This window comes from Calidris pugnax, unplaced genomic scaffold, assembly GCF_001431845.1.
Source record: "Calidris pugnax isolate Ruff unplaced genomic scaffold, ASM143184v1 scaffold11, whole genome shotgun sequence".
NCBI classification, from domain to species: Eukaryota; Metazoa; Chordata; class Aves; order Charadriiformes; family Scolopacidae; genus Calidris; species Calidris pugnax.
Genome location: NW_015090803.1, coordinates 8405103 through 8422128, shown reverse-complemented (window position 1 = coordinate 8422128; position 17026 = coordinate 8405103). Strand labels below are relative to the sequence as shown.

Genomic DNA, 17026 nt, shown 5'->3' with positions numbered 1-17026 from the left:
AACCCAGACTTAAACAAGCCCAAGCATCAGTACACAGACAGGTTGTGCCCAGGAGCTACACAGGGCAGAAAGGCTGTTTCTACCAGGCACCTGGGGTTTCTGGACCCTTTGAGGCATCCAGTGGTGGTACACATAGACAGGCAGGTCTGTTCCAGCATTTTGGGAAACCATCTTAGCAGATGCAGTGCTGGGAATCAGTAAGAGGGCAATGCATGGGAGAAAGCTGGGGGAAAGCCACACTGAATAGGAACAGCATGATGCTACTCTGACAGGGTCACCCAGAACATATTCCAGATTGGATAGATACTACAATTACTTGTCTTTATGTGCCAGTTTAGAGCACTAACAAAAGTACTAACAAAGGTCCTTGCCATACTATGCTGTGTGACTAAATGAGAGGAAAAAGCATAAAGAGCAGAGCAACTGCATCTCCACCACCTACCACATCAGAAAAAAAGCTAGATTAAAAATACCCTTACTTTAGGTGATTCATACTAATTTCAATTGTTTTACTGACCTTTTTTGTATTTTAAACAGACTACATATTTCATCTTTACACATTGGGAAATCTTTAAAAGGTAAATTCCAACAAAATTTAAAATAATAATACAAAAAATTTCTTTGGTTCTTTCCCCAGATAGGAGCAGAAACATTTTTATTGCCTCAAAGCACTGCTTGGATGATACTAACCACAAACACAAGAACAAGTTTTCATCACAAAAGATGTTATTGTTCAACAACAGAAGCAGAACTTAACTCATTTATTTTGACCTGGATAAACCCCCAAGTGGGTACATCCAAATCAGTTTATAACTGGCTTGCAACAAATTGGATTTATGCCAGTTTAAAAATAGAACCTGCTTAAAGAAGGGGTGAAATTTCATGCGTACAGAGGGCCAAGGCATTTAAAGAATTTAATGTCATCCCTATAATTTGCTTGATTACAAACCTGGCATTTTCCCTGAAGGGAAAAAAATGACAGATTTAGCCTTTGCTATCTGTGAAATAAATATCAAATCTCCCACTAACTCTAGTAGGAATAGGAACAAGCACCGTGTCCAACCCTGATGTCACTACCTTAATTGAATTTTAGCTGGGGCACTTGAGTGTTTACATTTGTTAACATTTGTGAAGTGTTATTGTTTATTTCAGAACTGACTGACCGCTATTTTTATATGGCATTTGGAAAGCAGGAACCATCAGCAGCACAAACCAGTGTCACTAAACATTATGTTGATGTAGCAAATTTATGTCCCATCTTTTTTAATACTTCTGGTGCTCTTGAAGGCTCCCTACCTAATTAGAAAATGGCTGACAGTCTAAAGCTCTGTAAAACCACACATGACCGAAAGATTAAATCCTTTCTGAAAACTACTTGTTTTTAAAATGTAGGCCTCACAACCATGAAAGAAGTGCAGAGATTCCAGGTTGAAAGCTCATTTTGAACAGCCACATACAGGTTTTCTTTTCAAATCTATTTGATTTGGCAAGTTCATTGTACAGTCCACATACTGTCTGTGATTCTGCGCTTCATGTTGTATTATCAGCTCCATAATAATCTCCTATTCATAGCATGCATGAGGGTACTACTTACAAATACAGAAGCTCAAGGATATAGATCCCATGCTGAACAGAATCATAGACTTTTGTCAGCTTCGGTAATTGCTTTTAGGGAGATTCTGTACATTTCTCCTATGGGATGGCACACAGAAAATCAAACACCTCCTGCAAGCTCAGGATAGTATTCCACTCACATCAATAAACATGGGAAATAATGCACAACTACTTAATAATAAGGATCTCTCTTGGATAAGGATTTTCAAACAAATGATTTAATAAGACAAATGCTAGGAATTGCTGTTAACTCAGGTATTCCATGAGCTGGACATTTTTGGGATGCACCCAGAGGAAAAGCAGTTTTACTAACACCGTAAGAGCGCTCCAGTTTATACCAGCCCCAAAATGGTCTCAGGGCTTACACTTCCTGATGATCTGTAAAAAAGAATACCTTCAAAACCTAGGCATTATGACTGAACATTTCATTAATAGGTTTGCTATATGGTTCATGATACAACAAGGTATGGAAAGGATGCCACAGCAACTTGGTAAAAAGGGACTGCCTCTAATATAAAACCAAACAACAGAAACAGTTTACGAAGAGCACACATAGCAAAAATGTGCTTGGATAAAGGACAACATTCTCTGTGTGCAATGAACTGATCTTCTGATGGTCAGATGCATTTAGTTAGCTCTGCAGCAAACTAAGGGAAAAACTGCTACTTAGTCCTACTGATGGGAATACATATGGCCTTTGAAACAATAGCTGGGTTAATTTTGCTCAGAGCTATCTAAAACTTTTTTTAAGCCAAGCAAAAGCTGTCTTAGCCAATAAAATAAATTCTTGACTGTCTGTCTGTTTATTTGGTTTCTAAAAGAACAATGTTAGAGGCACTAGACCTCATAATGTGTACCAGAAACAAGATCACTGTATTTTTCTACCTTCTTTTTAGGATTCAAGCAAATCTCCTTTGACAACAGACATAGCACCCGGGATCTTCACGCAAAGAACATCATCTTGTGGTTTGAGGGGAACACTGTGTATTGCATACCAGGAGCTGGAACTGGAAAAGGATGTTCAAGACATCCAAGTCTTCCAACTGTGTCCTCCTTCATTAATATTTAGTACTACATGTAAATACTGAACATCCCCCTTCTAGTTTGTTCACTTCTGAAAACAGATGTTTAAAATTAAGACAGTTTGCCTCTGATATTTTCTGTAGGTCTCACATGCTGCTTCCTGAGAAGACAGCAACAGTCATCAAGAGTTTACTGCTTATTTTAAAACCAATTAAGCTTAGCTAATGTTCTGAAGGAGGGGTTTAGTTCTTTCTAAATGACTCAAAACTTTTGTGACTTAGGCATTTTTGCATCTCCAGTATTAAGTTACAAAAAATGGTAATTCTACTAACAAACAGCAAAGCAGCAACTGCTAATCATTTCTCTCAGTCCTGTTAAGTCTGAGACTCTGTTTCACTACTTCCAGATTTCCAAACCATGCAACCTTTCTGTCTAGGATGTTTTGTCATTTAAACCTTACTTCCCATGCCTTTTTAACCTTTTCCAGTTTACACTCACCAGCTCTAAATTTGAGATAGGCAGTTCATGTTCATATAAATATAAATAAATATAAATGTAGCTTTTAGAAAGGCAAATCCCAATCTGCATTCAGGCTTTCAAATGACCAAGCATTTTCACTGTCAATTACAAAAAATAGGCCACTGGGGATCAAACACTGGAGGGATGCCTTGAAAAATGTTACCATAAACCCAAATCACAGAGGTGTCCTTTAAGCACTGTTGTTAACGTGTTTATATTGATGCTTCAAATGAAAACCTTGACCAGAATTCTACTGTTTGGGAACTTTAGATCTAAAGACTGTTAGAATGAAGTTGGTAGATCCAAGGTAAGATAACAGAATACAAAAACAAACCCCAAACTTGAAAACTAATGAGTTTCTTGAAGAAACAAATGTACACTGTCTTTCCATCTTTGCAGTACACAGTGCATTCAACAGAACCATTGACTTGACACTTTAAGCTCTCTCTGCGTTTGTGGTGGAGCACAACTAGGCACTGAACAGGGAAAAGAAAGCAAGCTTTGCAGTTTTACAACATGCTCAGTGGTAGCGGCCTCCGCAAAAGGGAACTGAAAGCTACCAACAGAACAGGGGGAAATACAGTGAAGCAAGTAGCTAGGGCAACCTACTGCTATGACAAATAGAAGATAGTCTCTTAAGACAGTGCTGTCAAGAGTTATTAAGTTACAGTGAGCTATATGTCTCCTGCTACTGGAGCCACGGCAGGGATGAGAGTAACAACTTGAAATTCCTTTTCAGCTTGTATTAGCTGTACATTCATTCCTGAGAACAATATAACTGTACTAAACACATAGTGCAGCGTGGTGCCAAGTACACTTGTTCCTTTCAGCGTATCTCACTAGATGACAGGTCCTGAAACCACACTGTCTCATCCTCTGCGGTCTTGGGTGCGATGATTCTTCTCAAATTATTGTCTTATTTTAACATCTGTTCCTTCACAGAGCTGGTAAAGGGTGAACATCGTTGGATACTGGCTAAAAAGATTCAGTGACTGTGGTACCTACCCAAAAGCCACATAACATACCTGTGTCCTCCCATCCTTGCCCTAAACTCTGAAAAGAAATCCTTAATTTATCCATGCCGTTTAAGATACAGTCTCTAAAAATTGTTTTAGACCTGGGATAAACTGCTACAAAGCAGCCAGCTATGCTCACTCAACTCACTTGATATATGCTGTCCAAAAAAAAGTCTGTAGAAACTCTGTTCCAAGCGCCTGCTCTAGAGAACAGACATTTTCAAAACACAGACCATGTCCTGCGTATGAATCTTTTGAGAGAAACTCCTACACTGATGGATGAACATAAGCAAGGAGGAAATAAAGACTTATAGAGATGGGTGGCTGAGCGTTGTATCTAACAGTCATTTTTAGATGGATGAACATAATTCAGTGCTCTTTGTAGAACATGAGAAGAGTCGCTTCTTTGAGATCAACTAGCACTGATGTGACTCAAAACTGGCACACTGGTTTAGACCATCTCGGTCCTAAGCAATGCAAACAAAAACTTAAAAGGTTCAGGACGACAGGAGTATTTTAAAAATTAAGAATTCAGTATACAACTACAATACAACTTACAGACTTCACAGAACACTGTCTTTTATCTTTATATAAACCAAGGAGTGTTTTCTTTAAAATCACATTGTTTCATCAAGCCATCTGTTACTTGTAGCCAAAATTACAATTTGAACAATTTGCCCATATTTTATTTTAAGACAGCATAAAATACTATCATATTTATCGTTATTTTTTTAAAAAAGTTATTTTTCCCACCAGACAGATCATTAAAAACATCAACTACATACTTTATAACATCTATTTTTATCTTGGTCAAGAGGATGACTCTAAAAGCTGCTGGGGGCAAAGGATTATAAAAGCACAACCAGGCTCCTGGGAGAGTCCTGAAAATAGTTTTGCAATGTTCATGGAAGATATATATCAACACCACTCTTACAGGGCTTAGGCTAAAGAACACAAGTTGAAAGAAACTTAACCAGGAACAGATGTTTCCCTTCACACCAGGCTGTTTAAAATACAGTATATGCTATTTTTTACCATCTCTTGTTATATATACACTTACAAAATGTTAACAAAATGCACTTTAATAAATATTATCACAGCAGATCACAAACAGCTGAACCATTGATGTGGAGTTTCAACTTCTGCTTCGTGACCATATCTACTTCTAAGATCCAAATACTTAAAAATAAAATTGGGGCTCTGTTTGCACTGAAAACATGCAGAAAACAAAGCAGTTGGCTAAGTGCTCAGCCATGGTTTTCATTACAATGCGCTAAAGAAATAATGTTGTATTGTTCTTTTGCAAATACCCTGGAGAGCAAAGGTTTTGGAGTGGGATTTTTTGGTTTGTTTTAAGGATGGAAATGATTTTAGAAGAGGTGGAGATCACATCTAGATAGTAATCCTAGGTAATAAACAGTACTCTAGAGGGGTCGTTTTCTAGCCACAGAAGCAAATTTGAACTGCTTGTTCATTTGAAGAACGCTCCTCTGAGCAATATTAAAGACTCAATTCTCAATTTTTCCCCTCTTCTGTCTTTTACTGCCACCTGATCTGACTTTATACCCTGCAGGAAATTTCTGAACAGGCCAGCTAAAACATATCTGAAGTAAAGAGTAATGATTAAGATAACAAGAACAATCCAAGGAGCCCTGGCACCAACAGAGCAATCAGAGACTTCACAGATGAGATCCTTGTAAGACTGCAGCAACAGAGTCAAGAAATCCACCAACAGTGGGTTTTAGTGCTCTTCAAAACACATAAGTGCATCTCTTTGCTCGTTCTAAAAAAGAAATCTCAATGCCAAGATTAAGAGTTGAAGAATAAGAAATGACAAAGAGAGACACAAGAATGTCAGAAATACTGGAACAGCTATAAAAAAACCAGTATTTTTCTTAGCGATTATAAATAAAAGTAAAAATAATTACAATATTAGCAATTCTCATTCATTTTTTCTAGGAAATTGCAGACTTCTGTCTTCTCATTTGCTTGCCATACTTTTACAAACACAAATAATTATATATATATAAAGGAAACATTATTATGGACAAATTTGTCCTATGACACATTTCTCAACTTCCACATCTTCTTCCCGTTTCACAGTTAGATGCTGAAGAGAGTTTTAAAACTCAGAAGTTGAGAGTTCAAAATCATTTAATATCACTTTCACACACTATATGGATATGTGAAGTCCCTTGTTTTGATCATATAAGACAAATGCTCATTCTAATGTGAGTAAATATGTAGGAAATAAACGATGTAAGAAGTTTGGGCTGAATCACTCCCTTGACTAGGAACATCTATGGAAAACTTTTAAAAAGCTCTTTAGAATTCAGATATGCAATCAGTTTTTCTTTTATACGAGACACAGAAATCCTCCTAAATACTCCAACTCTGCTTCCACCTAGCACCTTAAAAGAAGCTGGAGAATTCAGTTGCCTTTTAACAGCAATACTAATAAAAAAATTCTTCACCAACTAGAGCCTTAACACAGATGACTCTCCAGAAAACGATGTGCATGAACTAAGATAGTAGCTATCATGACAACACCAGAACAGCTACAGATGAATGGAAGGAAAAAACAAAGAGAGCAGGAAAAGCATCTTGGTAGTTTGATAAGAACATCAATATGGAGAAACACGCAGTGAGACTGACCTGTGGTCGTAGGGGGTGTGTAGCAGTTCCTTACCCAACAGCTCAGCCGGTCTCCTGCCTGCTGCTTCCTCCAAAGGAGTGAAGGCAAATGACGGGCAGGGGGGATCGAACCCCTCCGAGAAACATCTCACCTTTCAGGGTACACTGGGTAAGATCAGCTACAGTTTAAACTTGTCACTAGTAATGTGCATTACTTTCCAGTGTATAAACTAACACTTGAAACATACTAATTCCTCATGCCAGTTCTATTCCTGATAACATATTCTGTTTTAAAAGGTAGTTAGAAAAATTCCAGTAAATACCAGCTGATACCATATATTCCATAGAGCCATCAAGAGGGCTCAAATACGGTAGATCTTTCAGCAATGTAGGATGTGAAGTCTTCATAGAAGTGTTAGTATTGTACGGCCTTTCTTTCAAAATAATCCAATTCCCTACACAAATTGCCTTTGTACCAGGGAGAAGTGGTGGTCACTGTTTCAGATGGCAACTCCAGAACAAGTAAGTACATGGGTGGCAGTGTTCCTGCAATGCGTTTTGTTGGCATATTCCTCCCTGGGGTCCCACTTGCTTAAGTCTGAGAGGTACCATCACTTCATTGGCCCAGCTATGTTATTACTAGAAAATAAATGTCAACAAAAACGTCACTACATTTGCAGGAGTTAAGATTATTTCTGGGGTACTTCTGACTAAAGAAGCTGTTCAGAGGATCACCTAAAGGAGTGACATGTTACTGTCACCTTCAGAGCTAGTGCTGGTAAGGGCACTTGTACACTCACTGAAGTTCACCAAGACTATGAACAGAGGGAACAGCAATGAGAAGATTTAACAAACATTGTCTCATACAGCAGACTTTGCTGCAAGATAAGTGTTTCAAGATGTGTGGTGCTGGTGTTTCAAGATGGCAGTTGTGTTCCAAGCTAAACCCATCCACTGCTGAAAACACAAAACCAATTATTCGTCTGTACAGCCTTAAGTTTGTTGGAAGAAATCAGCCTAATTTCTGAGTCAATTAAGGACAGACCAGTAGGGAGAGGTCCTTGTCTAGTCAAAAAAATAAAAGGGAGACATCTGCATTTGGATTTCAGTTAAGCTGCAGCATTTTCAAACCACGCTTTTCCATGCTTATCATACTTCCTCAGGGAAGGATAATGAGTCCACAAGGACAAGAAATATGAACTCTGCAATTGGGTCAAACTCAAAAAAATAATAATTAACATACAAGAATTTCCTTCTGACAGAGTATTATTAAGCAGGCAACCAAGGAGACAAAAATGTGCTTCCTAAATTTTAAAAAGTCAGAACTGGGAAGAAATGGTAAAGAAATTGTCTTCTGTTTACTAACCTTTCATCAACACCACAAAGATGTGAACATAGGAGCAAAGCCTTCTGCCTGTTACAGTTTTTCTAGAGCATTTAACTCAGATTGATGTGGAAAACAAGGGTCATGAGAAACATATTTGGCATTCATATATGACTGCGTATCCAAAATAACTCTTTTCTTGGGATGTCAGCCTAGCTTCTCCTTCCCTTACGTGTCTCAGCAGATTCAGGAGAACACTCTCAGATGAAAAAAATGATAACAAGATACACAGAAATAAAGAGCAACTAAGGAAGCAATTAAAGGCTACTCTATTTTACATGAGACAGAAGTCAAAGTATTACAAAATACAGTATCTTAGAAGTAACATCTCTGACTCGCAACAACTTCAGAATGATCTGAGCCATAGTGATCAGAAGTTCAGAAGTTAGCTTCGCTCATTAAAAGGAGATGATCAAATCTTTAATCTCTGTTTTGCCTGAGAGCTAGACAGGAGAGCTAATACCAATATAGCAGTAAAGTACATACGCAACAGTTAAGTTACTGCTTTTATTACCCAGAAATTAAATGACAAAGGCATTATGGGACTGTTTGAGCTCCCTAGGATATGTTGAGCTGCTGATCCACATTGATATGAAAGAACAAACAGAATATCATGATGTCAACATGATTTTAAGGTACAGGAAAGTATATCCTGTGCAACATTATGGGCCCAATACTCAACTGTGTCCTGTCTTCCATGGCTTTTACTGTGGTTGGAAAACAGTGCTGGCAAGAAAGTACAAAAGAGAGTAGACATCAGGGACAGAGTCCTAAAGCGCAAGAGGATCTCAGCAACAGAACACAGGTTTGACCAGAGAGTCTTCTTTGGCATTTCTTGAATGTTTTATAGTCAAAGCTGTACTGAGACACTTTGTTTCAGTGAAATATCCAGGTGAAATAACTTCCTTGTTTCTATTTCATTACTCTTAAACATTTATACGGAGTTACAGAAGAAGAAAAAAAATATTACCTACGCTGTATACCACTGCAAAACTGTTTTGTGTTTGCCAGGACCAAGCAGTTAATATTCAACATGACATGCATTTTCAATTCAACAAAAAGAAAAGAAGTTACTGAAATTACATCCTTATTCAAACTCCATGTAAACAATACTTGCTCAGTAGCGCATAATAAAATTAATAAAATTAATTTTCTCAGGTTAGAGGAGTTTTTTCTAGCGATTTCACAGTTGGAAAAAATTTTAACTTGTTATTTTGTTTTGAAAATATGGCTACTCTATCTTTTCTAAAAAATACAGTAATTTGCAATGCAGTAAGATGGTAAACCTGTGCTAAAAGCCCCTGTTATGAAAAGCTTTGTGATCAAGGATTTGCGTATTCAATTACAACACTCTATTAACTTCAATTGTATTCCATAGTTTGAGAAGAATTAAAGGGTTGTTCTTTTTTGAAACAAGCAATTGCCCTCTCTAACAGCTTTTTGTTACAACTTTCTTTGAAGAATGTCCTTTATTTTTCATTTCTTTTGTTTGTAAACATCTGTTCTATATGCCCTTAAAAGTAATGGACATTTTTGTTGCTCAAACAAATTAGTTAATACAACAATTAATTCCCATTCCCAAACGAGTCCTGTTTTCTGAATTAGATTTACATAAATGTGTTGAGGCTTCCACAATGTGTTTAATCAGATATAGACAGTGACACAGCACACACTTGACAGCAACAGCTTCAAAGAACTTCAAATTCCTCTACATCAAATAACATCTGAGGATGAGCGACATACTCAGCCACAGAGAAACAGTAAATATACATTTTAGCTATTAAAATTTAAATTATTATATTTCAAAAAGGCATCTTCATAACCTTATCATCAAATGGCTTCTACCAACAGAAACATTTCCATGTCTAGAAAAGCATTCTAAAGAGTCTCAGAATTGGATATTTATGGAAATAAGCTGACTCCTGGATTGTCATTTTGTTTTCATGTTAGCCATACTCTTTCTGAAGTTACAAATACAAAGTAATTTTCTGTTGCAATGATATAAAATTTTGCTACCAGTTGTGACAGATAAGTCTATATTTCTAGTCTGTCTCAAAGAACTGAAGAACAAAATCAAACATGTTGGAACTGATACACAAGAACTACACCAGTTTTGCCCAAGTGTGAATATATTGACATATATATCGAAGATAGTGCCAGAATAAAAGTGCAATTCCACAATAAACCCTGAAACAAAACTCAGAATCAACTCAATAACTCAAAATATACTCAACCTTTGGAGCATTAGTAATCATTCAGAAAAGTTCAGTTTGTTCTGATACCCAAATACACGTATCTTTAAGTACAACGACGATGATAAGGTACTCATAGCTGCATTACTTTTAATCCAGCTTTTACAATTCATAGTAAGAAGAAAAGATTGAACATAAGTGCAGTCTGTCAAGCTAATACAGCCTGTGCTGAAATTTGTTCAACAAAATTTTCTTAGCCATTATCACTGCAAGATGGATTAAAGCTCGGGGAGTGTGCCTACTCACACTATTCTTACACCATGTGGCTAAGTAAATATAGTATTTAATGCTAGTTTTTATAACATGCAATAGGACACAACAGATGCTGCAAAATTTGAAACATGCACAATGAATCTGTCTTCACTAAAATGGACATAACCTGCTAATTTCCAGTCTGGCAGAATATTACAGCATCAAAAATAATTTGAAAAAGAAAGCAACAAATGAAGAATTGCAGTGTTTTTATCAAATTCCCCAGTATATATAAAAGTTTATTGAAAGCAACGCTATTCTGAATGACAAAGATTACCAGTACCATTTCTAACTAAAATCATGCGTTACTGAAACAAAATTTAAATAATCTGGGGGATTCTGGGAGTTAATAGGTCTTTTAACTCCAGTACTATCCAACAGGGTATTTTTGAACTAAAACGGAAATTACCTATATTGACTCAGCTTCAAATGTTTGCACCATTACAGGACTGTCTTCTCCATTGGTAATTTAGTTGATACAATCTGTGAAAGGACACTTTCTTGTGACACTACAAATAATTTTTTCATAATAATATGATCAAACTTGCTTCTCTCAATAATTGCCCTTCAGATAATTAAAATGAGAGAAACCCAAATTCTAGTGCAGTGTTACAACTGCACAAAACATACACATATTCCTGTTGTCAGGTTGACAGAACTAGAAGCAGTAATTATAGTGCAAATAAAAGCATACTGTGTGTTGGTTTTTGCCTTTTTTTTTTTACTCACTTTTTTAATAAAATCAGGTATCTCCTTTTTGTCTGAAAGCTGGTTTAAGTAGGAGCAGCACTCCACCTCCAAGACATATCCTTCACTGTGGACATCACCTTTTGGAGACCTAAAGAGACAGACAGAAAAAAATCAGTTTCTGTTCTTAATACTGGATACACAAACATCCCCTTAAGAAATATTTCCTATGGATAGGTAACCCTCAGACAAAACTTTGGTTCCAGCACATTCACTCCATTGAGGTCAACACAGCTCTGACAAGCGGCAGCTACAGCATCTCACCTACTTGTCAGGGAAGGAAATCACACCAATGACTTTGTATGGAGGAATGCCTGAGGGACTTACAGATTTCTGTATCTGTCCAAGAAACACTCTGTCAGCCTTGCGTCTATGGCCAACGCCAATGCGATGCACCAGGGATGTAACTCAGAATACGCAGAAAGCAGGCTCCAATGCAATACGATGACAGATGCTCTGAACCCCACAGGGCAGCCTGATGTAGGGTGTGTTTCACGGGCAGTAATTAAAGGAATACCTTCTCTTATCTACCACCATTCTAAGTTAACATTTAAAAATCAGGGACTAATCAATGTAGTCCATCCTTCAGTCTTACCTTATGCTTTCTTGTTGAGAAATGTAAAGCTATGTGTGAAACCCCTTCTCTTTCAGAAGACACTAAGTCTTAAAATAATCCAAAGCCCATGGCATCTGCCATGTACACTGCTGAACAAACCAGTGCTGTGGAAACATGACATCAGACAAAATATGTCAAAGGAAAGTTTGGAAGTTATCCTGAATGATCTTGAGAAACAGTCCATAGGTGTGCACTGCAGAGCAGTGCTACTGAAAGCAGTTTTCATCTCCTTCAGAATCCCACAAATGGAAACCGATACACCTGATCAATAGAGGTAATCTAGAGAATCTTTTTTTTTTATCAGTTCTTTAGGAGAACATATGGAGGAACGTACAAAAATGAAAGGTAGCCTATAATTCTTGGAAGTAGTAATGAAATAGTTATCTCAACATCCTATATGGAGAATCAAAAGATCTAGTCTGAAGTGAAGAACTAACCCTGGCCAGCAGTTGCTTCATGCACTAGGTACCTACAGGAAGAAAGGTGCAGAAGTTTGAATCTAGAGTGTTGAGGAAGCAGCCAAACAACAAAACAAGGGCTTTGCAGGCTTGCCATACTTGCCAAAGCAAGTCTGTTCAAAAGCCCTGTTCTGAGGACTAAGACTGTGACACAAGTAAAATACGCTTCAGCTACAGATGGTCCCAGGGGCTTTCCCGAGATGCCAACAGTGACTCGGAGCCATGAGATGCGTAGGCTGCTGACTGCAAACTGGCAGCATGTTTCCTAGGCAATACTGCAGAAATTTTCTGAAGTATCACATGACACTGTATTTGGTACTTGGATTTTGTACTTTCACACTCTCACTTCATTTCTCTCATACGTGGGACAGGCAGTAACCAGACTGTAAATTGTTGGGAACACTGAAGTCCTTTCCCTCCTTTCTAGGTTCTTCTCATAACTTGTGGTCCCGATTCTGTTCTTGGTTCTGGACAAAATTTTTAACAAAACATTGGTGTCCATGGAAACCCTCCAAACTTCTTTATAAAATTTACGGAATTTATGGGGGGACTAAAAATGTTCCACCATCTACTCCTCTCTAACAGGTGCACAGAAATTAATTTTAACACCAAAGAACAACTTTGTCAAGGAAAAAAAAAAGAAAAACAACCCAAAATCATTTTGTGAGGGACAACAAATGAACTGCAGTCAACCATTTTTGCTGTTCTAGACAAAGTCCTAGATATGATAATCTATTCTCTACAGATCAGATTTTCCACCACAGATGAACTCAATGAATTCAAGAACATAAAAATCACAGAATCACCTAGGTTGGAAGGGACCTTTAAGATCATCTAGTCCAACCGTAAAAAAAAACCAAAGCACCACCACACTCACACACCACCAACCAACACTAAACCATATCCCCGAGTACCTTGTCAACTCATCTTCTCAATACCTCCAGGGACGGTGCCTCAACCACTTCCCTGGGCAGCCCATTCCAATGCTTGATAACCCTTTCTGTGAATAAATTTTTCTTGACATCCAACCTGAACCTCCCCTGGTGCAACTTGAGGCCATTTCCCCTTGTCCTATCGCCTGTAATTTGGGAGAAGAGACTGATCCCCACCTCTCTACAGCCTCCTTTCAGGTAGTTGCAGAGACCAATAATGTCTCCCCTCAGCCTCCTCTTCTCCAGACTAAACAATCCCAGCTCCCTCAGCCTCTCCTCATAAGACTTACTCTCCAGAGCCTTCACCAGCTTCGTTGCCCTTCTCTGGACCCGCTCCAGCACCTCAATGTCTTTTTTGTGGTGAGGGGCCCAAAACTGGACACAGTACTTGAAGTGAGGCCTCACCAGTGAAGAGTACGGGGGGACGATCACCTCTCAGGTCCTACTCACCATGCTGTTCCTGACACAGGCCAGGAGGCTGTTGGCCTTCTTGCCCACCTGGGCACACTGCTGGCTCATGTTCAGCCGACTGTAGACTAACACTCCCAGGTCCTTTTCTGCCAGGCAGCTCTCCAGCCACTCTGCCCCAAGCCTGTAGCACTGCCTGGGAATGGTGTGAGCCAAGTGCAGGACCTGGCACTTGGCCTTGTTGAACCTCATCCCACTGGCCGTGGCCCATCAATCAAACCTGTCCAGATCCCTCTGCAAAGCCTCTCTACCCTCTAGCAGGTCAACACTGCCACCCAGCTTGGTGTTGTCTGCGAATTTCCTGAGGGTGCACTCAATCCCCTCGTCCAGGTCATTGATAAAAATATAAAAGAGAACTGGCCCCAGTACCACTCGTGACTGGCTACCAACTGGATTTAACTCTATTCACCACCACTCTCTGGGCCTGGCCCTCCAGCCAGTTTGTAACCCAGCGCAGAGTACACCCATCTGAGCCATAAGCAGTCAGTTTCTCCAGGAGGATACTGTGGGAGACTGTATCAAAGGCCTGGCTAAAGTCCAGGTAAACAACATCCACAGCCTTTCCTTCATCCAGCAAGTGGGTCACTTTCTCATAGAAGGAGATCAGGTTTGTCAAGCAGGACCTGCCCTTCATGAACCCGTGCTGGCTGGGCCTGATCACCTGAGCGTCCTTCATGTGCTGCATAATGGCACTCAGGATGATCTGTTCCATGAAATAGATTTAAGAAAGTCTTCCTGCTACAGTACTTACTACTCTACCTGCGTTTTTTTCTAAAATGTGACTAAGAGTAACTGGAAATGTAGCCCTGATGTTATCTATCCAGATAGAATTAAGTAGGAGCCAGGGCTCTCTGACGCTTTAGCAATCACTAAACCATCCAAACTGCCACTGGACATTGCAATGCAAAGTCCACACAACATCAAGTGGAACAAACACAATCCCCCAGTGCTTTGCTTGTTGTTTAATTACAAACCAGAAGTGGGTTACCAGGAACAGGCAGCAAGGAACCAAGCTCTTTTTAGAAAGCCAGCCCCGTTTTGGGAGGACAACACTAAGCCTCTACAAAGGTGAGAACCAAAACACCTCTGTCAGTTTCCTCACTGGGACGACCCACTGTATCCATTACAGCCCTCTTCCAGACCAGCTCAGGAAGCCATACACCCAGCCCAGAGACTTTGAAATAATACAGCTGAAATCCAAAGTTAATATATCAAATCCCAGAAATGAAGTCTGGCCCACGCGATTTCTGTGTCCACTCTTTCACCAAGGCCTATTCCTTACATAGCAACCAAGTCTCTGTGCAGACTGCGGCGCTGCTGTAAATACTTGCTGTGACAAACATAAAAATTTACTATTCTAATTGCTCTAAAATAAAAGATAGACTGTATTTTCATGTTTAAACCCTCTAGCTACCTGTAAAAACAAATTATTTTCAACCTACATTGGTGAGTTTTATACACAGGGATAAGGAAGAGGGAAGTTTCCCCTTGAACCACTTTCTCCTAATTCCTCTCCACCCACTCAACAGATCCCTGGACTCTGATTTTGCGCAGTTTTTGGAGGACCTACTTCCAAATTCTTTAAAAGTTAACTATAAGTTATCTGAGATACAGATTATATCCATAAAAATATAGTGATTCTTGCTGCAATTGCTTAAAATGACCTGTTTATTTTTCCTCCTTTAACAAGCACTTATTTTGAAATACACTCGCTGCTTGTAAATATTTAAGCAACCAGGAGACAGTGAATTATTCCTTGAAGAGGCTCAGAGCTACCTCTGCACTAGAGCTCATAAAAGAAATTGCATCAAATACCATTGCACTCTGTTAGGAACATTATTTCACAGAATACACATTAAAAGATCCTACTAAAGGCAATAAAATCTTTAGTTAAAATCTTCCAACTGTAGAACTCTGTATTATCAAAAAGTACTTTTCCATGCTTTCAAGTGAAATATGTCCACATATGTTAAAGGCAAGTCTTTGTCTATACTGATAGTTTTCACCTTTTTAGGAAACATTTAAGAGTCTGTTATTCTGTCAAAAACAAACAAACAAAACAAAAGCCATAGCTTCTCACATGATAATAAATAGTTGTCGATGTCACAAACCAAAAAAATAATTTTCTGAGCAAATTCAGGTGGGCAAGAAATTATTTCCAGCTTCTATACAATAAAGAATGCATTTCCTAAATTAATCGCAAAGTATTTCATAAATATCATAAAAGTCTCTCAATAAACTCTTTGAATACTATTAGCATAGCTGGACAGAAGTAGCTAAATATAGATATAGGTAAATTCTATACTGAATAGAAGTTACTATATTTTTCATTTTATTTATTTAATGGGACTACTATTAGGACCACTTTCATTAGAGACTATGAATTAGGACCCCCCAAAAGACACACATCTATCAAGACCACAGTAGTCAGAGGAAAAGTCAAAAGGAGAGCTCAGATCTCCTGACTTCAGTCTTGTGCCTGTACTTGCATCCCCCTCTTCTCTTCTGAAGAAGGACCGATATCAATCGTTTGAGAAACAATCCAATAATCCATACTCTGGAGTCTCTTCTCAGTTTTACAGCACAGGAAGTTACTTGGAGTCCAATGTATAAAATACTTTCAAATTAAAGCAATGGTTTTATGGAAAGTTAACTTCCACTTTCCCATCATAAAGTGATTCTCAACAGAAAGTGAAAAGAAATGTCGAGATGAGTTTAGTAAAAAAAAATGTGTAAGCCCTTACAGTTTGAAATATCTTCCTTTTTTTCTGGATTTATAGTCAGCAACTTCTTTATCTTACCTTCCTCCTCCCAAGCCGGAAAACTGAATCTTCCTTCCCTCATTGTCTGCAAACAGTTGAGGCTTTTTTATTACCCTTTTTCCTCTAACAAAAAATCCCTGGGCTAATTAAAAATGGCCCAGTCCTGCAAGAAGCACCTAGATACAGTAATGCCGTGCTCTTCTTGGAAGCTAAGATAACTGGAGAAGCTGGTACACCCTGACTCATTACAGTGCTCTGTATTCACTATAACACATTTTGAGATACCCGAGAGCGGAGAGGGAATTTCAGCCTGTGTGGTGCTGTGCAGAGGGATGGCATTTGCAGGCAC

General features: G+C 38.6%; 1 protein-coding gene across 3 annotated transcripts in view; it reads right to left on the bottom strand.

Moving 5' to 3' along the window:
- The window catches only part of RFTN1 (raftlin, lipid raft linker 1), a 96529-nt gene that overhangs the window by 31436 nt on the left and 48067 nt on the right, over positions 1-17026 (bottom strand). For all 3 annotated transcript variants that reach the window (XM_014937890.1, XM_014937892.1, XM_014937891.1), the window contains exon 4: positions 11424-11532. In XM_014937890.1, the coding sequence (XP_014793376.1) occupies positions 11424-11532 (109 nt within the window). The remainder of the gene's footprint in view (positions 1-11423; positions 11533-17026) is intronic.